Raw genomic sequence first — 25,700 nt, 5'->3', positions numbered from 1 at the left:
AGGAAGTCAACATGTGCTTGTTTATGATGTGTCACTAGTCAAAACAAAGGTAATTTAATTAAGGGGGACGACATTATGTCCATTTAAAAAGAGAATAATGTACTGTAACACAATATCCATCATAATTAGCTTCACATGAGCCAACATTTTAAGAAAAAACCCTGCACATCATGATCCTGGATAAAGAGTTTTAATAAGGTGCTCATGTTTTGTGTGAATGAACAGGTTGGATTGAGTAACACTTTACATAAGACACAAATTCCTGAACACTTACTGTGGAACTAATAAGCTAAATGACATGCTAAAAGGGTACAAAAATAGCAGCAAATACGCTGTTTAATAAGGAGGTAGTAGTAGCAGTAATATGTTAAGAGTTGGCTGATTTTATCTAATCAGGATCAGGTCACAAGGAAAGGAAGCACAGTACCAGTCAAAGGTTTGGATACACTTTCCCATTAAATTCAAATGGGAAAGTATGTCCATACTTTTGACTGACTATGTATAAGAACATGTTACCTTATGTGTAGCAGCCTGCTCCAAATGATCACTCAATCATATTGTTAAAACAACAACAAGGTCTTGATTCAGGCCTTCTTGTTGCTCATTTAATTCCTGGTGTGTTGGCGAATTAATTTAGAAAGAATTTATAACTTTTATTGATTGATTGATTGATTGAGTGATTGATTATAAGTGTTTAATATACAGCTGTGGTGGTGTGACTGGAAGTGAAGGGGGCGCAGACACGTGCGAATCTTGAGGACTTTACACATGCAAACTCATTACATTCTACAGCACGTGTGGCATTAAAACAACAGTTAGTGAAACAGTCACACACACCCACAAACCAGAGGTTTTTACTTTTTTTATTTATTTTTTGCAAATAATGTACATTTACAAATGAAGGCATTTCAGTAATACACGGTTTTACCCGTCTTTAAATCTAACCTGTTAAATGAAACTTTATTTAGAAAGACAGTTGGCATCCATTACGTCAGACAGATACAGCAGACTAGTATGTCATTCGATATAGTTTCCTGAGCCACACACGAGGATGTGCAATCCGTTTAGTCACACACAACATAATTTATGTGGATTAAGATATACTTTCAAGACCAGACGTTCTGTCTACATGAGAAAGTAAAGCACTCAACACAAGTATGCAGCAAAGAGAAATGGAAGGCGTGATACAAACGTGTGGCAGAGCAATATGAGAAATATAAATATGATACAAACTGGGCGACACCGCGTTGTTTATTCTTGGAGTATATGAAGCCGACTTTTTAACTATTTAACTGCTCAGACCTTGGGCCAGTTCAGCAACACTATACACTCCATTCCCCACGGTATTTATAACTTGGTCAGCTGACCTTGCACTTGGACTCATCCATTACGTGTAGTATTGGTCTATTATAATATAAAACAAATTGTCTTTGTATTTTTTAAAGGTCCATAATTAACACAAAATTTTTTCGTTTAGATGGCGTGTTTATTTAATAATTTATTTGGATGCTTCTCGAAATTGCGAGCAATTTGTTAGAAAAGGCACAAACAGCTCCCCCACCTTGGTGAGAATGGTTCAGTCCTCTGTTGAAATTCCGAGAATTAAGCTGCTGCGTTTCTTAGAACTGGATTCTCAGAACTGGTGATGCACAGAGTTTCGAGGAAACTTTTACAAGGTGACTTTTTTTTTCCCCTTCCTATTTTCTCAGCATTAGGTCAGAAGTGTTATGAAGTGAGAGGTGGTTCATGTAGCTGCTTCGACTTCAATAGGGCGAATTGTTTTTTGTTGTAATTGTTGTTTCCCCCCTTTGCTGAATTGTGTGTAGCCTTTCGCTAAAAGTGATCTGACATGTTTGAACTATGGTGGCTGATTTTGACAGCGGAGTAGTTAGTAGACGGAAGCACACGTTTAAATGATTTTATTGTTGTCATTTATACATGAGTTAGACCTGTAAACGCTGCCGTTAAGGGTACAAAGTGCTGTTTTGCTACGTTAACCGTAAGATTAGACAAGCTATTATTAGCCGTCTTATTAGTCTGCCTCGTTTTTTCCTTCGGCCGTTACAGCTGACACAGTTTCACAAGTTTCAGGCCGCTCGACGTCTAATGGCGCAACAGGCTGGATCACAGCTTTATTTCCTCTGAGTTCTTCTCTCATGGACATAAAATATGTTTATTCGTGTATTTACTTTTTGCTAACTTAATCAGACGCGTGAAATTATTGTAAACACTTCGGGATTAAAGAAAGAAAAACGTAAATATCGGGACAACGCTTCTGCAGATTTTAATGGTTCTTAACTTGACAGGACTTGTGCTGGCCTGCTTGCAGCGTGACTCTGAAATAAAATCCTAAAAACGAAATGAATCTGATACCATCTCAGTTTGATCTAATATTAAAAGGTATAGAAATAATTCGGGTGGTTGACTCAAGTAAAAAGGAAGTGAAATATTAACGGGACTAAATAAGTTTTACTTAATGGAGGGGCGGGAGGGGGCATTGGCAAGTTAATCAGAGCAGGCAGGACGGAATGTGCTCAATGTCAAACTGCAGGCTGCCAGCAGACAGTTTGGTCTTGTTTGTGTGCAGTCCTTAAATCTGCAGGAGCAAAGATGATACAGCCCTGCTTCAGTTATTCTAAGATATAAATGTAGGATTTATGTCTGAATGGTTTGTAATCATATATTGCAACGCTACTTGTTTTAACCTCTGTTTATAACGTAGTTACACTGCTTCTGTCTAAATGATTTCTGAAACAAACAAGTATTGATGATGATCGTACCCTGTATACTACTCCGTCTTTAAGCTCAAGTAAAGATAAGGAAAGTTATGAAAGATTGGTAAAGCGCCCCCCTTCTCACCCCACAACTTTTTTTTTAGCGTTCTTCTTTGCAATGGCGCCACCTTCTGCTCAAACACTGTCAAAACACTTGTTTGTTTCAGAGGCTGCTGGCTTGTATTATTCAGTTATGAGTGAGGTAATATTCTACTACGTAATAATACAGCTTATTATTTTTTACTCGGAAGATAATAAAGCAGGGATTCTAGTCTGCAAGCCTGTTTTTCTCCTTCATATCATCATCAAATGTAAAATAAAAAAAACAAAACTAATCTTTGCATATTCCAATGTGAAGTCATACCAATACTATTACATGTATCTCTCTCTCTATCTATCTATCTATCTATCTATCTATCTATCTATCTATCTATCTATCTATCTATCTATCTATCTATATATATATATATATATATATATAATTTATTATTTTTTTATGTGCACAGATTGCAACAGCATGGCCATGACTGCAGATGGCTGCATTCAATTCACACGCCATGCAGGCGATGTCTTGCTCAACTTCCACCGCCTGCGCAGCCGAGACATGTTGACAGATGTCACCGTTCAGGTGGACGGACAGCGTTTTCGTGCTCACAAGGCCATCCTAGTGGCCTGCAGGTCTGTGTGATCATCATATTTTCATTTAATTTACAAACTTCCAATATTGTTAAATATTTGTTAATGATCATTGTTTTTATTTCTATCTTTCAACAGTGGCTTCTTCTATTCAGTGTTCATGCAACCTGAAAATGCAAACCTTAGTGCCATCAGCTTGGATCCCAAAGTGGACCCCAAAGGTTTCTCTCTCCTGCTGGACTTCATGTACAGTTCCTGCCTGAACCTTAATGACAGTGTTGTCTTGGCGACCTTGAAAACAGCCATCTACCTCCAGATGGAACATGTAGCTGACACCTGCCACAGGTTCATGACGTCCAGGTAAAGGAAACTAGAGACTATAATGAGACACATTTTACTTTTTCTATGAAAACTGTCAGAAATCTGACTTGATGTTGGCTTTGTTTCTCCAGGCATCAATCTCTGAATATGCACATAGAAAAGGTACAGAATAACTCAACAAATCAGGCTGATGACATCTCTGTTGTGAGGCCTGTTGAAGAGCAAGAGACAGATTTTAGACATAACTACTCATCAAGCATGTCCCAGCTACAGGAGGGCAGGGCTTTTATCCCCAACGTTTTCAGGGGGATCAACACCTCTGGTTCCTATCATGTCTACGGTGACCTCTGTATCCCTGCTGGAAACCTTGAAGGGTCTCAGAAGATCAGCCACTTGCCCAGCACAGCTCACCATGATTCCACTTCCAACATCTCCCACTCCACTTTCCTCTCCGCCATCATCCCGCCGGCAGTAGCTTACGGCAGCTTTCAAGGCCCAGCTGCACCCATGGATGAAGACAACATTCATCATCCACAAAGTGGCCATTTCAGATTATCCCCAAGCTTCAGCAAAAGTGTCATTTGTAGCCCCCAAAGCCCCCTCAGATCTGACTGCCAGCCAAACTCACCAACTGAGTCCAGCAGCAGCATAAATGCCAGCATGGGCCTCAAACAGCCCACAGACTGTCCCAAAGATGCCAAGGCCCGCAACTGGAAGAAATACAAGTTCATTGTAATGAACCAGACCTCTGGGGAGAGTGGAAAGGAGGCTCAGGGAAGCAGTGCAGATGTCGGAGCGGCGTCCCCCTCACCGAGCCCCTCCAGGAGCAGCGCAGCAGGTGGACACAGTGAGCTCCAGACAGACGATGGAGACAGTGAGCACAGGGAGGAAATAGCTTTGCATCAGAGCATCTGCAGCAGCAGTAGCACCTGCAGCAGCATCAGGTACTGATAACACCTAATAATGAATTAACTGTAAATCTTAATCTGTTAATGGAACAAAACCTGACTTTCCTCCTGAACTCAGCCCTCACAGGTGCTCCTCCTGTAACTGCGACAGCCCTGAGCGTATGGAAGCTGGTCGCCTCTCACCGGACTTATACAGCAGGGATGACACTACAAAGATGCATGCAGATTACTCTTCTTCTAGCTGTGGTAAGTGAACTCACCAAGAACCATACTGTTAACTTGCATTATGGTTTTAAAATGTATAATAATCAAATTCCTTTTCCCTTTTTGATTGATTTCTTTCTGAAGAAAACAGTTACTTCTGCAATGGGTGTGACTCCAAGTTCACAGAGGAGGATTCCCTCAAGGACCACATGGTTCAGGTCCACAGTGACAAGCCATATAAATGTGACTGCTGCCAGGCAGCCTTCCGCTACAAGGGAAACCTGGCCAGCCACAAAACTGTTCACACCGGTAGGTCTTTTATTTCAGCCCTTTTTTAAAGTCCCAACAAGAAGATCAAGTGTATCTCCTCATCGCTGACCTTGTTTCCGTCAACTTCCAGGAGCGAAGCCATACCACTGCAACATTTGTGGTGCTCAGTTTAACCGACCAGCCAATCTCAAAACCCATATCCGTATTCACTCTGGAGAAAAGCCTTACAAGTGTGAGACATGCGGCTCCCGATTTGTCCAGGTAGAAAGGAAAAGAAGGAAAACTTCCAAAAAAAAGTCCAGATTGTGGCTTATTTGAATATGGTTAAGATTTTCTTTAAATTTCCCTCCAGGTGGCTCACCTTCGCGCACACGTGCTGATTCATACAGGAGAGAAACCTTATCCCTGTGAGATCTGTGGAACGCACTTTCGCCACCTTCAGACGCTCAAGAGCCACATGCGTATTCACACCGGAGAGAAGCCTTATCATGTAAGCTTCCTACTCAGTCGCCCTTCCTTATCCACCACGCCTTTCGTCTAAATGGAGAGTAAATCCCGTCACCCCATGTGATTCATACACCTATGAATAGCTTAAAGTCTTGAGTGGTAATCTAAAGGAGCTATGAACTATTGCTGCTGCATCGAGGTGCGAAGCCCTGGTTCTAAATCATGTTTCTTTTTCTTTTTTGTCTCCTTTTTTTCAGTGTGAAAAATGTGACCTCCACTTCAGACACAAGAGTCAGCTCAGGCTTCATCTCCGACAGAAGCACGGTGCCGTTACTAACACCAAGGCTCAGTATCGCCGGTCTCCCAGCAACCTGACAGCAGGCCCGGTGAACTCCTGCTGAGCTGGCTGCAGACATGGTGTTTGTCTGACACCGACGACAACGCTGCCAAAAAAAACCCAACGACTTAAATCTAATATATGTTTGCCTTTTATGTGCACATTACCTAAAGTAAGCTCTTTGATATTTCAAAGACTGTAGTGCTTTCATGTTGAATGTCTACCAAACAGAATGTACATCTTGAATGTGAATTTTTTAACAGGTTTTTCTCTATTTTTGTTAAATATCTGGACAGTGTCTGCACTGAAGGGCCGACCCGCTTGTCCTTCGTGCCAAGAATCACTGTTACACTTTTGCTTCAGATTTTTTTTGCGTGTGGTCTCACGCAGTCATTTGCAGTTATTTTGCATTTGGCTGTTTCTGTAAATAAGATAATATATATTTTCAGATTTGCCATCTGCTGGCAGAGTACGAATATATTTATGTTGAATATGTTTTTTTTCTTACCTGCAGTAGGCTTCACTGTCAGTAACACGAGGGCTAGTTTTTTTTGCCGTCACGGTTTGTTGTACATAGTGTAATATGTAGAGGTTTGTTTAAGGATTTGCAATGTATTGTACATATTTTCCCTTTTCAATCATTTTTGAGGTTGATGTTTGTATTTTGCACATACTGGTGATGCTGTAATCTATATATGTTTATACTGTTTATTCATAATTTCCATTTAAAATGTTCTCAACAGCTCGTTAAACCCCATTTCCAGCACTTGTGGTCTTATTATATTTGTACGTTTTCTGTGGTGTTGAGATGCAGTGATCCACTCACAGTGGGATCATCAAACTTTGATTTTTTATATAACCTTCACGCTTCATACTGCACGAACCTGTATAGCACAGTCATAGCATTCATGGTATTGGTTATTTCTCCAGACTGATGATTAATGCATTTTAATTGTGACATTACGAAAGCCCCCTGGTAGTTATCAGTTGCTTTGATGATGTATTTCTATTTTTTTGGTACTTGGTCCTGTCATACAACACATTGTATGCATATTAAGGTACTATTGGTTTGGAAGCTCATAATTGTATATGTGAAGCTCTTAAAATGCAGACACCAGGCCTCAAGCTAAAACACTCAGGAATATTAGTGATATGTAAGCAAATGTCTTTGTAACAGCAGATTGTGCATATATAAATTCTATTTAAATATATCATGGTAATAAAATGTACATAGTAAAATCACTGTGGTTTGTTATTTTCAACAACTGGTACTGTGAGATGGTTTGAGCTACTAAAAAATGTTTGATGCTTTACACAATATTATAATCTCTTTTTTTGTGGGTGAATGGAACGTACACAGCACACGTTTAACAGCTCACACTGACTCAGCGTTTGAGTGAGCTCAGAGGGTTTCGTTTTGACTGTTGAAAGGAAAGTCGGCTCCTACAGAGGCTGAAAATGACTATATTCATATGCATTAGAATATTATAATGCAAAAATCCTGAGCAACACCTCATCAATCAAGAATCAAGGAATCTTTATTTTCCCGTGAGGGTAATTTGTTGTACAGCAAACAGTAAAACAGTCCCAATCACACAAACAGCAATAAACATCTAAAAGGACTATAATATATAGATAAAAAAAAAGAAAAACAAAAACAGAAAAATAGAGCTACTTTTTCTGCTGCAGCCATCGCCCATCACTTCTTCATTATGTAGTCTAGCAGGAATAAAGAAAATAGGTGTAGTGATTTATTTAAATGTGTAAATATAAATGGACATACAGGATATAAGGTTTTAAAAAACAGATTGTACAAATATAATGAGTCTGAAAGTTTTATTCTGTCTGAACCATCTAAGAAAAACTTTCTGTCCTTCAGGAACAGGAAGAAGTCTTCGGGAATAGTTCTCCAGACTTGAAGGACTTTTCAAAGGTCTTCTTTGGATGTTTCCTCCCTTTGTTCCATTCTCTGTGCAGATGATCCCACACTGCGTCAGTAATGTTGAGGTCTGGGCTCTGGGGAGGATTCATCCCTCCATGAGAACTACTGCTACTCATTGTTGTGTGACATATCTCAGCCTTTTCTCCCTGTTTCCTTTCCTTAAGAATGACTTCTTGACAGCCATGTTTCCATGGAGACCATTAATGATGAGGCTTCAGCCAACACTAGATGGATCAACTGAAGGTCCAGATGCATCTCTCTTTAAGTCTTTGCTGGATTTATTTCCATTTCTTAAGGACATCCCTTTCAGAAACTGTGTATCTGCTGGAGAGATTTTTTTCATTTTCTTTGGGCCCAACATCTCTTTTGTCCTCATCTTCTACAGTTTTCAGATAATAGCTTTCGGGAAATCATCTCACTAAAAAAATACTATGTTACATCAAACTGAGTCTAAAGAAAGGGAACAAATTATGTGTCTTTGTTACAGGCTGTTACAGGCAAACTTGAAGATCCAATTTATCCTCCTTTGACCTAATATTTCTTTTTGTTGTCTGCACCATTATATTTAAATGTGTGTAACAAGAAAGCTGTTGTAGACACACATGGACAGTTACGATGCCATTTGGTGCCATTAAACAATCCTTTATTTAAATCTTTATTTAAACATAAAACATTATATATATATGTGTGTGTGTATATATATATATTCATATATATATATATATATAAATATATAAAACACCATATATATCGAAACTAGCTGAGGTTAATTTTAATCTTAAGAGGTTAAAATGTTTCTTTACAAAGATTTCTGTTATATGTCAGAATGAATTATGTCTTTGTTTCCATAACTCTAAAATTGAAGAACAGAAAAACAGTGAAAAAGCAGCCTATGTCCAAAGACAAATTTTTAATTTTAAAGATGTCGCTGAAGACGACATGCAACAAATATTACAATAGTCTAGCTGCTTGGAAGTAAATTATTTTAAAATAAATGTCTGATCAAAACCTTTACACAGTGCTGTTTATATTAATGTAAAAATTTAAATAAGTATAAAACAAAAATAAATGGATCAGCACAGATTTGTTTGAAGTATCTTTAGATTCCTCATTTCTTGTTTAATTAAACAGTGAAAGCTGCTGAAGTTGATCTCTTACGGTATTATGCTGTTTTCAGCGCCCCCTGCTGGATGATCAGGTTCAAATCTACAATCGATGTGAAGCTGTATTCATTCATGAATACTGTAGTTGTGCTTAAATGAGCCAAATGTTTCTCACCAACTCATGTCATGCTGTACAAAAGAGTGGGAAAAATACACTTCTGCTTTACGCATCCTCCTGAATGAACATATATTATTACCTAAAAGTTCTTTTTCAACTCGAGTTGTAAATAGTCCCAGGCGTGACAGCTGTTCTGCACCCGTGAAATATTTATCTTCAAAGATATCCCAGAAACATGAGCTGCTTCTTCATGGCATAAAAACCAAGTAGTAGTGCTTTTCCTTTAAACATGAGACGGATGTTGTAATCATTTTATTCAGATGCCAGACATGTTATTTATCGTCTGTTCTGTGAAGATTGAACTCGGTCCTTGTCACCAGGTCACACATCTATTTGGTCTGAAGCACGAGGGCTGCTTCGCATCACATTATACTCTGAAGACATTAGTGATAGAACACCATTTTTACTTTAAGTGTTTTTAACAAGAGTCTCTAAGCAGAGATACGTTTAGCTCCAACACAAAGGCCTCAGACTATTGATGATTGATAAAGAGCTGTGGGCGCTTCAGAACATGACCTACATGAACACAAGAGGCTGCTTTTGGCATCTTTACCTTCCCATCCAGACAAACACACGTCATGTACACATTCACAAACAGTGGGGCATTTACAAAAGTCATGAGAATCAAAAATAACAACATAAAAACTCATACAAATGGACATTTAAATGTATTAGAAGTATAGTTGCGGCTGATAAAAAGAAAAGTAAAATGTAAATGAATGTTGCTGGTGGCCGGAGAAGCTCAGCCTTCTTTGTCTAGGATGGCTTTCACATCAGCAAACACCTGGAAGGGAACAGCAGAGAGGCTTTGATTTGTCAGGACTCAAACATTCACTCTTTTCACTTGTTTCATAAACGTGGGATATTTTGTCCTTTAAATCTATTCATGCAGAGACATATTTACTTTAATATTATACTCATCTGCCACTTTATTAGGCACACCAGTTCAATTTCTTGTTAATATAAATATCTAATATCTAATCAGCAAATCACATGTTTTAGACATGTAGACGTGCTGGGATTTTCACACATAACCATAAGCTAGGATCCGAAGAAGAGAAAATATCCAGTGAGCCGCAGTTGTCTGGACCAGAATGTCTTGTTGATGTCAGAGGTCAAAGGAGAATGGGCAGACTGGTTGGACATGATAGAAAGGCAACAGGAAGTCATTGATTCAAACCAAGGGATGCGGAATAGCATCTCTGAAAACGTTACTCCAGTTTGACCAGGTCTAAACTGGTTGTCTGTTATTATTGTTGTTAACCAGCTACGTGACACAGCTGCTTCACCTACGTAACCCCAAAAAATCAGAGATCAACCAGATGCTCCATGTGCTGCCGAGTTCTCGTTTAAAGCGTTAACAGGAACAAGTTTCATTAGCAAACCCATCAACGCTGGAATAAACTGTCACTCAATATTCACACAGCAGTCTGAAAAGTCACTTTATTTTTTTTATTCTAGTTTAGTTTGAGTACCATCACGTTTTTATGCCTCGTTGTTTGAACTCACTTAATTTTATTCCGTTTATTTCATTCTGCATTAGTTTCTTGTTTTTAAATGAACTTGTACATCACTTTGATCAAGTCAGTTGTTTTTAAATGTGATATAGAAATAAATCTGACATTGACACTGAAAGGACATAAGTCAGTGTTACATGGCCAAAAAAGGACATATATTCCTCTAGAAATGTTCAAATAGAGTAACTAGACTAAAAAGAGTGAAGAAGCAGAAAATTCCCTAAGAAAGCTTTTGAAAAACCTTCAGAAAACTGGACGTTTGTTCAAGGGCACTTTCCCAGCTTCCCAGGAATTATAATATAAAGAAAATAGTCCTGGTTCAAGACTTATCTCCTGTCAGCTAAGAACAGGAAACTGAGGCTACAATTCACACACACTCACCAACACTGGACAATAGAAGATGGAGAAACGTTGCTGGTCTGATGAGTCTCCATTTCAGCTCCACTTTCACATGCTAGGCTCAGAATTTATCATAAACAAGATGAAAACATGGATCCTGTACTGTATCAATGCTTCAGGCTGCTGCTGGTGTAATGGTGTGGAGGATATTTTCTTGGCCCACTTTGGGTCCCTTAGTACCAGCGTGGCCTGGTTTAACCAGCACAGCCTACCTGAGTATTGTTACTGACCATGTCCATCCCTTTATGACCACAGTGGAGCATCTTCTGATGCTACTTCCAGCAGGATAATGCACCATGTCACAAAACTCAAGTCATCTTAGACACATCTGCAGCAACTGTGTGATGCTATCATGTCAATATGGAGCAAAACCTCTGAGGAATCAACTCCTTGCTGAATCAATGACACGAAGAATTAAGGCAGTTCTGAAGGAAAAAGAGGGTCCAACCCACTACTAGCCAGGTGCACCTAATAAAGTGGTCGATAAGTATATATTTTAAGAGTAAATTATTTATTTAGTGCAAATTTCCTAAAGGTTCTTTTTATTTATCAGCTCTTTTGCTGGTTGTTAGACAGACAAATTTTATGTCTGCATAATTTGCTTATAGTAACTCCTCATTTACTCACCTCATCCACAGAGCGAGAGGCGTCTATAGTGTGCACCTTGCCGTGTTTCTCATACAGCTCAATGATTGGTCGTGTAGACTGCAGATAGGTTTGAATTCTGCATGCGGAGAGAGAAATACGGCTGGTTATTGGGGTCGGTCGACACAGGGGACACAAAAGAGACGCAAATTAGGTCAAATACACATATTCAGGTATCCAGCAGTGAGTTAAATGGGTCAAAGGAATCTATACTGATCAGGCACGTCTGGTGGAGAACGGAAGGGAATAAAACATTAATTTAAAAGTTTAAAGTCCCCCAAAAAATCCAAAACATACTTTAAATTAGACCACAATCTAACATAGTATGTCACAATAAACAGCTTTCTGAATTAAAGTTTCTAACACCAGAACTATGAAGACTTTGAGGCTGCCTATAAAACTCAGATTAGAAATCACATCTATAATCCAAGTTGAGATTTACAATCAAAGTTGAGAAGCAAATCCAAGGAAAACGGCAGCAGAAAAAGACAGTGACCATGAAACTTTACGGAGTCTGAGGAAACAGGAAACATCTGATGAGGAATCCAGGAAAAGGACAGATCAGAAATCTATCAATACGAATAAACATCGATCCACAATCCAACAACTTCACATAAAAATGATCAGCTTAATTATTATTAAAGGCTCAAGTCTGGTTGAGGAACTCCAAATAAAGTTATCAACCATTTTACTGTTTTATTTACTGGGAGGACACAGCAGATGATATGGTTTAGATGAGGAATCACACACACACACACCAATGTTTCATATTGAGATGGCCACACCAAGCACAGCTCCATCATGACTAAGTTATTGAAATTAAGTAATTGTACTTTCTTATATTTGTCTCATCTTTAATCATTATTCATTTGAAGTAACTTAGTTTTGTTTATTTGTTAAATTATTTGTATTTCTTTCCCCTCATGCGTCAGAGGGGAGGGATCAGCCTGTGTATCAGGATGCTTTCACACCAGCTTTTATAAAGTGAGTCACAGGCTGATTGCTCAGAAAAACCGGTTTGTTTGGGGAGGTAACCGAAGTCCGGTGCGCATCAAAGAAGCAAACTCCAGTCCGCCTGAAACCGCTGGTCATGGTTGGCTTCAGGTGAACTGAATGCATTTGACTCAGTGTGAGAGAATCAGAAGACTGTTGCAACCCCCAGTTTAACGGAGTCCCTAATCGTAGCGAACATCCGAGCTATTAGGTGTGAATGCATCTTAAGTTTCCTTTGTTTCTAGTGTGGGAGGCCAGTTTGGGGTGTCCAAAGTCAGTCCTCCAGGGCCGCTGTCCTGCAGGTTTTGGATGTTTCCTGCTTCAACACACTTGATTAAAATGAATGGGTCATTGTGCAGAACTTGAGAACAAGCTGTTGGATTCATTTTGTTTGGCTCAGGTGTGTTTTAGCAGGGAAACATTTAAAACCTGCAGGACAGTTGGGTACCCATGCATCAAACTGCGAGTTTGGAGTTACTTTGTTGTTATGATTTCACTTCAGTTCTGGTCATGAGAATTCTTTTAATGTCTCTTTGTAGTTGGTAGATTTTTTTTTTTTAATTTTTGGGGTAATAAAACCCATTTTGTCCAAAATCACTGCCGTGTCCTCATGTCTAACTAGCTCGGTCCCTCACACACATATTGAAAGTGCATTTCATTTCATCCTCTCCATCGCTTTCAAAATATTGCTTGTTCCTGTGTCATCTTCTGTGAAATACTTGTCATTTAATGACCAGATTCAAACAGACAAAACTGGGGATTTCTAATCTTGGTTTATCCTCCACATCCTCTGAAGCTTGGTGCCAGTGACTGACAGTGCTGGTCACCGGAACAAAAGAGTCACAGTTCGTGAAAGGCTGGTGATGGAATCACATGAACACAGAAGTTAAAGTATCTGAAGGAGGAGAGTGAAATGAAAATGGAGATACTGGAATTGTAGATGAAGGAGACAGAAAGAGACGATGGTCTTTCAAATATCACAGTAATGCTGAAATCTGATATGAATATTACTTCATTAATTTATGTTACATATCTTAGGTGTTTCTTTAAAATATTGGACAAAATATCTACACTTTTAGTATTTATATTCATTAGCATAGAATAGAATAGAATAGAATAGAATAGAATAGAATAGAATAGAATAGAATAGAATAGAATAGAATAGAATAGCCTTTATTGTCATTATACATGGTACAATGAAATTTAAAGAGAGAAATGAAGAGAAATTAAATCAGCTCTTTAAGTGTGAAATACATATGTTCCCTCTAGAGCAGTGTTTCTCAACCCTGGTCATGAAACATGCAGGAGGGAGGTCCCCCGGGACCAGGACTGAGAAACACTGCTCTACAAGTATAGGAATAAAAATAACCAATTAACTTCTTCTGGACTGAAGCCTCCTGTACAGGAGGAAGCATGAGATACGTGCAGTACAGAAGATGTTTGCACACTAGGAAGTAGCAATCCTAACATGTAGCATAGCAAAATAACAGGGAGAAACTCAGCTAGAAGACTCCACCAAACCAAACCCAGTTCAACCACCAAGCTATTATATGGGAATTTGGCAAAAACATAAGAACAGCGCAGTCCACTTTAGAGCTTCTGCTGATTTCTCCACACAAACAAGATGTCATATGAAAGCAGAAACTCTGCTGATTACAAACATGTCTGTCTCTTCACTGTGGGGCAAAAACTTTGGGAGCTAGCAGCCAGAATCAAAAACCATGTCGTACTTTTGCTGTTCTGTGGTGAAAAGTTTCATTCTAGCTCTAAAAACTCTGCTAATGTGTTCTCCTATGACTGCATTTGTTTGAAACGAATCATGAAGGTCCTGCTGGTTTCCATGGAGATTAAGAAGGTTTATATTGAAGTATTCATTCTTCCTGTCATTGACTATCTTGGGCTTCACTTCCTTCTGGATCCTCATGGTGTTTCTAAGGTGAATGTGGGAGCTGTGCTCCAGGTAAATTTACTCGGATACAATAACACATATCTTGATTCTGACACTTCTGTAGCAATATCACATGTCTATAGGCCTCATGAAGAAGGTTAAGTGGCCCGAAGCAACCACAGCTCTAAATTTCTGTGGTACATCTGGATTCGTGTTTGGAAGAGCTGCTGCAGTATCTTCTCAGTGTAAATTGGTTTTCCAAACACCAAACATGTACTTAATGTCAAGATAAACCTGTATTCTGGGAAACTTCATTTCAAATCAAAGCAGCTCTGATCTTCCTTCAGGGAATCAGCTTCAGTTCAGGACAGGTTTAAGACCATGACTGAGAAAGCAGATTGCTGTTAGTCTGCGCTAAAAAGCCACTTAAATCTTGGACTAGCCTTAATCTCTATCCAGGAGGTCAGTCCTTAAAGTCTGCAACCAAAAACAGACTGCACCTTTTCTCCAAGCTCTCTCTGTTGTCGTCTGTGCGTCCACTGCTCTTCCCTCTTTCTAGACATCTGTTGATACAGACCTGCACACAAAAAGAAGCTCAGAGGGTTTCAGAGGCACAGCATGAAAAAACAAAGCTGGAGGAGTTTTAGCTCTCCAGTTTCCATGACGCACCTCATTGCCACAGTCAAAGAAAAGCACAAATTTGACATCTGCTTTGCCATCCATGACTCGGCTCCAGCCCTGCAGGTTGTCCTCGTTACGGGGGAAACCGTCTATGAGGAAACGGTACTTTTTCTCGTCTTGCTGCATGGTCTCCTCCATGGCCTGATAAAGCACAAAAAACAATGAAAATTAAAAATTTGACAACTAGTGAGACCTTACCTGGAGGTGTTCAAGGTTTGCATAAAACATGCTTGATTGTGGTTCAGACAAGGAAACTGTTCAGTCCCACAGAGCAGCTGGAAACGGCTTCTACAAATACTTTCAGAAGACGAAACATATGTTCAAACAAGTTCAAACTCTGGTGCAGCCATGTTTATTACCATGTCATTAACAATGATCTATGTTAATGGTATTAAAGCAGTGTAACTGAACTCGGGCATATTTTCACTTTTTGAAAGATTCAGCATCATCTTCATCCCATCTCTTCTCTGAGATCTCTCCAGCCAGTACAAGTCAGTCTGATGTTGTCTCTATCTTATGTCTTGCTCTGCCCCTTTCTCTCTTTCTCTGATAATGTCCCGTTGGGTGTCTTCGCCACGGTGCGTAGGCCTGTCGCGATAAGTAATAAATCAATTAACTGCAAGGTAAGAAAAAATTTGTGCAATAAGTTTGCAGGCTGCGATAATTTTTATTAGTCGGAGGGATCTCTCTAGTGTCATACTTGACAGCAGCATGTTGCAGCACGAGACCATGATGAAGCACCTGTGCGAGCCGGTATGCGGCATTTGTTTTGCAGGGCTGCCAACACACATTGGCCGTGAGACTCTCACGCTCTTGCGCTAAACCTCCAATTCTCATGCTGAAATATGTAAATAGGTCGATCGGAGGAATAATAGCTGCGAGTACTTCCTTATTTATTGGTTTGCTGCTCCCCACATGTAGGCAGAACACACACATGTAGCCTACGATGTCAGTACAAAGCCCCCACTTCCTGGTCTATATACTACCGTATACGACAAAATACACATCAAGAGCAATGCTGGCTAATTGAGAGGTTTGGGAGGGTTGCCAGTGTGCCGCATTACTTTTGGGCTGGTGTCCCAGCGTATGTGAAAAAGGCGCAGCGTGGCATCGCAGCAGCGTGGCGTCGCAGCAGCATGGTTCACTCACTGCTCATAGATCAGTCTGACATGCAGCAATGAGGGGATATATTTCAGCTTTACAAATGATGCGCACTATGTATTTATATATTATTTTATTGTAATAAAATTATACTAACTGGCAGTTTTGACGGTTTTCCCTGTCTCAGCCTCATGTTTAATATTTTTTTAATATATTTTTTTAAAGGCAATTTTGTTTACAGAACAGACTTTATTATCTATCATACTTTTTGTGTTTCGTTGTGTTTGGTTTTCATTCATTGTTAATGAGACTGAGAGTCCATTCTATTTGTTTTTGTTTTGTTATTTAAAATTTCTTCCAGGTCCAGTGTAAAATGTTCTTTAGAAATGAAAGATTATTGATCTTTGAAAGGGTGTACTTGCATTATTATGGCATTGTCATTATATTAGTTGAAAATGGTCTCAAAATGACAACATTATGGCTTTGTGCAATATTATCGTTTATTGCGATCATTTCTGAGAAAATTTATCACACAGCAAAATTTGTTATCGTGCCAGGCATGAGTGCATGTTAACTTGTTTTCATACGTTCAATTTCTTATTATTTACAGGCGTAACGGTGCGCATTTAAAACAGCCATCAACAACTGTTGGTAATCAGTTGCTGGTGTGTGATGTGGTGCTGTAAAGTGAAAAACTGCTGTCATGTGATGCTATGGGCTGGAAAAAAAATGTGTTTGTCAGCCTCAGGATGGTGAAGGATGACGGCTTCAGGAATGTGCATAATAAATGTCAGTGTGGCATCAAAACAAGTCAGAAGCAGAGTTTGAAGGTCAGAAAGTTGCATAATGTTGCTGTAAAATATAATTAATAAATTGCAATAATAAATCAAAACCAAACAAGAAAAAGCTTCATCTAAATCCTCACATTCACCACAGTCTGGAGAAGAAAAAATTTTCGGTATTTAAAAAAAAAAAAAAAAAAAAAAGCATAATAACTGTTTGACATCCCCAAAAGGATTAATCCATTTGGTAGTTAAAGCACCAAACGAAATTGAGAAACTATTGTTATTTAATGTTAATTAAGTAGACAATGTCAGTAAAGCCCTGTTCCCACCAAGAGGTCTGGGTCGGGTCGGGACGGGATGAGATGGTTTGCTATAGCAAACTTCGATCTCTGTTGAGGTTCCACAGTCAACGTGTGATAAGTTGGGTATTAGCTTGGTAGGCGGCGTATAAACCGGGTAGGGATATATGCATCAATGATGTAAAAGCAAGACGTCATAGCAGCGCGACACCTTCCTTGAATTATAAAGTAGAACATGACACAAACACAGGAGGAGAATGGTGGACGTCCAGGAGTTTGTGTTCTTTCTTCTTGGCATGTGGCTTTAAATAATAAATAAACCGCTGTATAGTTAAAAATAGAGCTGTTCCTGCTTCGTTCTTATTCTCAAATTGCACAGGAAGTGACAATTCTTTTGACCAATCAACAGTTTGCAGTGGGTCAAGCTCCACTTGTTGTCTGTCCTGTCCCACACTCCTTACCTGTAGGGGTGGAAATGCACACTAAGCGTTGTTTGCCAACAGCCAATAAACTGCAGAAGAAGAAGCTCCACTCGTTAGGGTTGGATTGGTAAGATTGTGGAACCCCAACGGAGGGGTCCCAAAAAAGTAGGAAAGCTCAGATCAGATATTCTGGCATCTTTTACAGATTTTGCCTGTGGAAACACAAAATAGTGTGTCCACCCGTACCGTACCAAGCCAGACTCGATAGTGGGAACGGTGCTCATGTCTTGTAGCTGGACCTGAGAAGAGATTTTGTTCTGGCATGTGGCAAACACATCAGGATTTTCCAGCAGTCTGGATATCCAGCCAGCATCTGATACACACCTTCCTGAGTAGGTTGATGGTAATCTCCACAGGGACGATTTTTCCTTCCTTGATGTAGTTAGAGATGAGCTGTCCGAACTCCGAACCTTCTCTAGCTCGCTCTGCCCTGAGCAAATCCCCGGCTGACAGATGAGTGTAGTTGTAGCTCTGAGAAACACACACACACACACACACACACACACACACATGAAAATAATACATATTTTTCCTTTGATACATTGATCATGTGTTCTAAAAGCATCCCAAATAAAGACAATCATCAAGGGAATTTCTGGTGATAAAAACGTGTAGGTTTTATTTTTCCACAAATTTGCACATTTTATATTAACAGTGAACTTGTCTAGTTAGTAAAAAGCTTTATATACACAAATAAATCCTTCCCCTCAGACCAGGAAAAAGCTGACCCTTGTGTTCAGAATGAAAGGAGCCTCTATGATCTATCCACCGCACTTGAGGAATGATAGCAAACACCCAGTAACGTCTGCAAAAAACTTCTCTGTACCAAAGAGACACACACTTTAAATTATATACTGTATATGTATAAGGAAGGAAGGAAGGAAGAGAGAGAAAAAGAAAGAAAGAAAGAAAGAAAGAAAGAAAAAAACGACTGTCAGGAAAATACCAAAACAACATCCAGCCGCAGATTTCAGGCTTTTCAAACTGATGGATTACTTAGTGAACATCAGTTTCTGACTATCCCCAGTGAACAAATACACTATGAGGGAGGGAAAAGGTCACTTGATACACAACATATTTGCCAATTCAAATATTTGCTGTGCTCAGAATTAGCCTTGTTCTAAAGCAAAAGCCAGTTCAGTGACTTAATGGCAAAACAAGATGAGGAACTGTCTGTCTATCTATCTACTGGACATAAAAAAAATAGATTTTTATGACATTAAAAAAGTTGAAACCACAACAAATCATTTAAAACTTAGCCGACATTTAATGTGACTTATAACCCAACCAATTCAATGTACAAATTTGTTCTGGTTGTGTCCTACATGTGACAAAATGTCCTGTGGTCTGGACTATGGGGTTGGGTTGCAAGTCAGAGCTTGACAAAGAAATGGTGAAAAAACAAACAAACAATAAAAAAAACAAACACCAAGCCTCTCAAAAGCATGCAAGAAAATGTTTCAAGACCAAGGTTGAACTTTTGAGACATAGTCCTTAAAAAAAGAACATTTTTCATCCAGAAAAGAACAGCATACCCACAGTAAATGGACGAAAAACAAAGCGTTTCAACACTAGATGTTATATTCACCCATTGTAATGTAACAATGGGTCACATTACATGTAATTCACCCATTCACGCATAAAGCACTTGTATAGTTATAAACTAAGTGTTTTTTCCTATCACACATTTATAGCCCTGATACACACATCGGTGGGCAATGTGAGGACGCTTCAACATGTAGTCAGGGGAAGCCTGAAATCGATCCACCGACTTTCTGGTTGGCAGACAACTGCTCTTCTTTCTGAGCTACAACCAATTCTGAACAGCTCCAAATACCAGATTCACTTTTGGTCCAAAATTTTCAGATATCTGCTATAAAAGAACTGAATGATGGAATTAAATTAAAATGTGATTCAACACTAAGTTTAAGGGCGTCCAAACTGCAATTAGCTTATTTAGTATTTTTTAGTTTTATACGTTTCCCTTGCCAGATGTATTTGCTTCTTAATAGACTTGTACAGCTTAGAGGTCACATTTAAGGTGGGAACAGAATAACAGCGGTGTGGACATTTTATATCCACTGTATCAATCAATCTCTCTTCATGATATCACTGTTCAAAGGTGATGGGTAGTCACTAACTTGGTCTCACTCTTACATAACTCCAGCTGTATAGATAAATCAATGATAGGGCTACAGCAATGAAGACGTGTCGATAAGGGATATCCTGTTGGATCGGTTTGTTGTGGGTCAAGTTCACCAACAGATATCAATCTAACTCATTCATTCAGGTGTTAGTACAGAATAACTTAGGGAGGTAAATCACATTTCCTGCTTTTTTTAATCAGAAAATAACGATAAAGGGTTTCTGAAGGATAAAACACATTGAAGATGTGTTTTGTAACTCCTAAAAGTTAGTCTTTGCTTGTTACTAATCATACAACTGTTTATTCTGTGTGGCTACCTAGCTAGCTGGCTTGCTAACATACAGGTTCATTTTTAGAGGACAACCGGAAGTCAATTAATTTAGGTAATTACATCATAATAATAATGTAAACAGAAGGCACAGCCACTCTGAATTTAACGGAACACCATTCTCACCATGGCACGATCAATTCTGACCCCCAAAGTCGACAGTTTTCATTGTCTTTCTCTCCTACCTCCACGATTTTGGAGCACTGGGTCCCTTTGCCGGCGCCAGGCCCGCCCAGAACGAACACAACCTGCGGCTTCATTATCAGCGACACCCGGTTCAACAAGATCGGCACCCTCTGAGACACGTTAGCAAACAAACGGCCGAACATAAACCAACACCGGTACGGTACAGCAAAGCGCCGTGATGACCGGTGATTGCGTGTCAGAGTCGGTCGATGGGCCAAACGACACCACTTCCGCAATTGACTTCACCGACCAATGGGATTCAGGATAGAAGTGATGTAGGCAAGTAACCACGCCCACATGCACTTGTTATTTTTTTCAATGCAGAGGTCGGGTGACGCCCCTCCCCTGCCTCTACAGCATCAGCACCTCAAAAACGAACAAGGCGACTAGCCGCTAGAAGAGGATGCTCTCCGGTCTCTGGTAATCTCAGTAGCTCGAGGAGACATATCCCGACGATGAGACGGCTAACCGGCAGGCTAACGGTATGCTTCATGCACGTTTATGCTGCCTCGCTGCCTCCATTCATGGTGCACCATTCATGCATCCTCGCGAATGGAAAACATTAAAACAGCTCGTTCCAGCCCCGCCGACTCTCCTTCACGTGAGCACACGTTCTCGTTCCGTTTGATGACGCTTCTTTTCATGTAGGTCAAAGTGATGAAGACCCCGATTTTGTCTTTTGAGGGCGCCGTGTGAATACAGGGCTCATACGGGGGAAAGCCAGGCAAACAAAAGGCATCCAGCCCTCCTCCTCTGACGCACCTGGCTGCCCTGTCGCTGCTTGACATGACAGCGCAGAGCCGGGAGCAGAGCAGCAGGATCAAGGGGCACCGACGTGCGGCCGGACGCACGGACTCGACAAGGAGCAGAGGAGCCTGCGGACGTTCGGTGGAGAGGAGGCAGCAGCCCAGGAGAGGCCGAATTGCAGTTTCTGGGGACGAGCGCCAAGGGCAGTGCGGCAGTCAGCAGACAGACCGGGGGGAGGAGGCTGCAGAGATCTGTGATATACTCTCCCCTCCAGTCAAACCTCCATATCACCCTTAAAATATGATGGCGTTTGTACACTTGATCCGTGGTGACTGTGGTACTCTATGTTCTCTTCTGTTACTTCCCAGCCAATCACTGATGATGTGCAATTAAAAGATTAGATCTGCTCTTCAGGCAAGGGTGGAACCCTGAGGGGACTGATGAGCATACTGGCAAGGTATCACTTGCTCCCTTCTTCTCTGGCTTTGCTCATTTTGCTTGTCGCCTGCACTATGGGCTGTCTTCAGAGCATCGCATGCAAGCCCCGCATCAGACGGGAGAACATTGTGGTTTATGAGGTGTCTGCCTCTATTGACCAGTGTCCCACAATCGTTGAAGAGAACTCACCAATTGTGCTCCGTTACAAGACGCCCTACTTCAGGGCTTCAGCAGGAGTTGTGATGCCTCCAGTGCCCCGCAATGAAACCTGGGTGGTGGGCTGGATCCAAGCTTGTACACAGATGGAGTTCTACAATACCTATGGTGATGTTGGCATGTAAGTGCATTAGAAGACACCATCAGACTTTAACTTGATAAACCTGTGTGTAGATGTTTGTACTCATCTCCCTTTCTGTCCTCCACAGGTCCAGCTGGGAGCTACCAGAGCTGCGGGAGGGTCGGGTTAAAGCCATCAGCGACTCCGATGGGGTGAGCTACCCCTGGTATGGCAACACTACAGAGACAGTCACCCTAACCGGCCCCACATCCAAACCATCTCGACTGACAGTCAGCATGAATGACAACTTCTACCCCAGCGTGACTTGGGCAGTCCCCATCAGCAACAGCAATACACCTATGCTGACCCACATCACCAGGGACCAGAGCTTCATCACCTGGCTGGTCGCCATGAACTCCATCACCAAGGTGGGAACAAAATACAGAGAGCAGATTACATATTTGTTGACAGAACTTTCAGTTTCTTTTATTTTCATATCAACAAATCATGTGTTATTCAAGTTCAAACAAAAGTTCAAACTACGCATCCATATTTCAAACAGACCATCTGTGTTGTAATCAGCTCCTTCTGTGCTTTTCCTTTCTGGTGTATAGTTACAAATGACCTCATCATTTCCTCAATCTCTCCTCAATACAGCTCCTGCAGTGGCCATAAAAACCCAGTTGTGAAAAATGCATTTTCTTTATGATCAATAAGCTAATAACAGGTGTATCATACAGTTTGGTTCCATTTACATGAACGTTCTGCAGTCAGAAAATTTTAAATAAAATCCTGGATTAAACGAAATGATAAGGGATCATTTTGTCTTCTACTGGGTGCATTAACCACACATTTATTAGCAGCTGAAGACATAATGATGTAAGCAATGAAGTGGTGTCAGGGCACTCTGAATTCAAACCCAGGACAGGTGTTGGAGCTGCTGTCCTCTAGAAGGAGATTTAGGGCATCGAGGTCACGGACAAACAGACTCAGGGATGATCAATTCAGCACTTGAGCATACCTGATCTCCTTATCTTATCTTATCTTATCTTATCTTATCTTATCTTATCTTATCTTATCTTATCGTATCTTATCTTATCTTATCTTATCTTATCTTATCTTATCTTATCTTATCTTATCTTATCTTATCTTTCCTTCCTTCTTCAGGAGCGTATTGTGTTGCAGACAGTTCGATGGCGGATGCGGGTCGACATTGCTGTGGATCCGGACATGCCTCTGGGCTCTCGAGCCTCATTGGTGGGTCGTCCCTACCAGGAACAGCCACACATCCTCAACTACCAGGAGCCCATCCCACCCAATGCACTGGGAAGACCCAACGCTAATGATGCCCAAGTGCTGATGTGGAGGCCTCGGAGAGGGGCGCCACTCGTGGTCATACCTCCTAAATAACGGGGCCAAATCAGTGCAGTGAAGTACAGGTGTTACCCTTTAGATGAAAAAAGGGGGATGTAATAGGAGAAGATGGCAATGAGGTTACAATACCTCATTAAAGCTGTGGCTCCTAATCTCCAAGTTCTTCACATGGACCGTTATGATAAGCCAAAGTGGATATCTTTGATCTGACACAGCACAACGTCAGAAAAATAACCCTACAAAAGTTACTGTTAAGGACCTGGAGTGGCATCCAGGCTTGTTTGAAGCCCACTAAGTTTTGGACTGCATAAAGAGCTCTGCCTGCATTTTAGCAAAGAAGAAACATACTTTTTAAAAGTACCACAGAGGTATTAGCCAACGATGAGAACTGCATCCTGCATCCTTATGTAGATTTTATTGCATGAGAGCAAGAAGAAGACTATTAAAAGAAAAGAAAAAAACTGTCCTGAAGAAGTCTAAGAAAAGCATTTTTTGTATAACTTGATACCTGAAGACATTTTGATTGAAAAAATCAGCCAAAACAAAAAAAAAACAAAAAAAAAAAAAATATGCTGCAGGCTGGTTAAATCACATATGTGCCAACAAAGGCCTTCAGCACACTCAGTACCAGTATTGAAGGATATATCGAATAATTTACAAAGAGACATAATATTATATGAGTCTTTATAGGTTAAGATTAAACTCCTACATCCATCAGATTGTATTAAGAGCACCCACTTTGCATAAAAAAGTGATTAAGCAAGAATCTGCTTTGGTTTTCAGTGGAGTTTTTGCTTATACACCAAACTTAGGCACCTGCGTCTTAGCTACACACACCTCTGTCGTGCATCTGATGTTGTATTCAGATGGGTGACAAATCATTAGAGAGATGAGCTGGCTCTGTTACTGCATTAAATAAATCCTGACAGACATACTTTCAATAAGTGCGGTGTAAATGACTTGGAAAACAGCCATACAACCCATTTAAAACAGGAGGGTGATGATCAGGCCACATTTATCATAGCTGGAGCTGTTTTCAGACCAAGTTTTAGACTGGATGTGGGGCTAATCATTTAGAGGATGTTAAGCCTATCTTCCAGGTGTAGAGCTAGAGATGTTAGACAGGGTGGCACTGGCCACCTCTGAAATCTGTTTGGACACCCCAAATGCTACCTTCTGTGACTGAAAGGTTACTGAAAGGAGGACTGAAACATCTTTCCAGAAATGGATCACCAATGTCACTACACTAGTCTGTGGTAAATTTTAAAATAGTTTCCTAATTAATCTTCTTTGGCATCTAGCTGCACATTTCTAGAAAAGATTTTGTCCCTGGGCAAGTACAACTACTAATGTTATATAAGGCTAATAACCTGATGTTAGCATGAAGCTACGTAGCAGTGCTAATCTAGTTATATGCTTGCATAGTTTTGAGATAATGTCGGAAAAGCCATGACACATTTAGTTATCAGTGATGGTATTTAGGGGTACATTAAGGAATATTTACAAGGTTTTTGCAAATAGAAAGGAGACAGCTTAGGTCGAGACAGATCCCAGCCCTAATGTCAGCAGCCCAACAGCTCCCATTGTGGAGCTGGCCACACAAGTCACTGTGGGCAAATACAAGGATCCAGTCTACCACCACCACCAGCCAGTAAACCAGAACTACTAGGTGGAAAAGCCAGTAATCCACCTACCACATCAAGCTCCACATACTGCACCCCAAAACAACCAACTTACCTTTTTCTGGAGCTTTTTTTTAACTTGTAAATATTTCCATTTGGTGATCTAAATTATTAATGTAAAGATGTTTTATTTCTCATGTTTTATCTCTCATTTCACACAATTATTTCCTATGGCCCCGATGACAAAGTCTTGCCCAGCCTCTGGTCACCCCATATATAATAGTCTAGCTTCGCCACTACCATCTTCCTGCAAAAAAGGAATCTAAATGTTTTCTTGGAAGTTTTCTTGGTGTGGAACTGAGCTGCTTCTTTGTTAGGTTATAGTCTGTCCAGGTCCTCGCCTGCCACTCCACATGAAAGTCACATGACTCATGTGCCATCTGTGCTTTCTCTCCAGGTTCCTGCCTCACCTTCCATGTGGTCTCACTTCTTCTTCCCGTCTGTCCAGCTTGTCACACACACACACACTCTCATTGTGGCAAATTCCCAAATCCTCTCAACAATGTGAACATATATCTGCTGAACCCAGCGTGCAACAGTTTCAGTTCTGCTCATGTCAGCCTCATTGCTGGATGAAAACGCTCCTAACAACCATTTTAAATTACTCAGAGG

At 40.4% G+C, this 25,700-nt stretch overlaps 3 protein-coding genes across 3 annotated transcripts; 2 read left to right on the top strand and 1 right to left on the bottom strand.

Annotated features, from left to right (window-relative positions):
• Nucleotides 1-1,596: 1,596 nt before the first annotated feature.
• On the top strand, nt 1,597-7,133 carry LOC121644673 (B-cell lymphoma 6 protein-like). Its single transcript, XM_041992795.1, has 9 exons — nt 1,597-1,676; nt 3,281-3,452; nt 3,549-3,770; nt 3,863-4,675; nt 4,758-4,885; nt 4,988-5,152; nt 5,244-5,374; nt 5,466-5,603; nt 5,818-7,133. The coding sequence occupies exons 1-9, from the start codon at nt 1,646-1,648 to the stop codon at nt 5,959-5,961; spliced, it is 1,944 nt and encodes a 647-aa protein (XP_041848729.1). The 5' UTR covers nt 1,597-1,645; the 3' UTR covers nt 5,962-7,133.
• A 1,596-nt stretch (nt 7,134-8,729) lies between these two features.
• Nucleotides 8,730-20,806, bottom strand: cmpk (cytidylate kinase). The gene is made up of 6 exons (XM_041992848.1): nt 20,570-20,806; nt 18,235-18,381; nt 15,232-15,384; nt 15,063-15,139; nt 11,664-11,760; nt 8,730-9,904 (listed from the first exon to the last, which is right to left on the bottom strand). Exons 1-6 carry the CDS (start codon nt 20,711-20,713, stop codon nt 9,863-9,865), a joined length of 660 nt encoding a protein of 219 aa, XP_041848782.1. The 5' UTR covers nt 20,714-20,806; the 3' UTR covers nt 8,730-9,862.
• Nucleotides 20,807-20,877: 71 nt separating this feature from the next.
• On the top strand, nt 20,878-23,442 carry fam78ba (family with sequence similarity 78 member Ba). The gene is made up of 3 exons (XM_041992835.1): nt 20,878-22,092; nt 22,181-22,460; nt 23,200-23,442. The coding sequence occupies exons 1-3, from the start codon at nt 21,758-21,760 to the stop codon at nt 23,440-23,442; spliced, it is 858 nt and encodes a 285-aa protein (XP_041848769.1). The 5' UTR covers nt 20,878-21,757.
• The last annotated feature ends 2,258 nt before the right edge of the window (nt 23,443-25,700 follow it).

This window comes from Melanotaenia boesemani, chromosome 8 (genome assembly GCF_017639745.1).
Source record: "Melanotaenia boesemani isolate fMelBoe1 chromosome 8, fMelBoe1.pri, whole genome shotgun sequence".
In the NCBI taxonomy this organism is placed as follows: Eukaryota; Metazoa; Chordata; class Actinopteri; order Atheriniformes; family Melanotaeniidae; genus Melanotaenia; species Melanotaenia boesemani.
The sequence above is the reverse complement of the archived record's forward strand: the minus strand, read 5'-3'. Positions and strand labels throughout refer to the sequence as shown.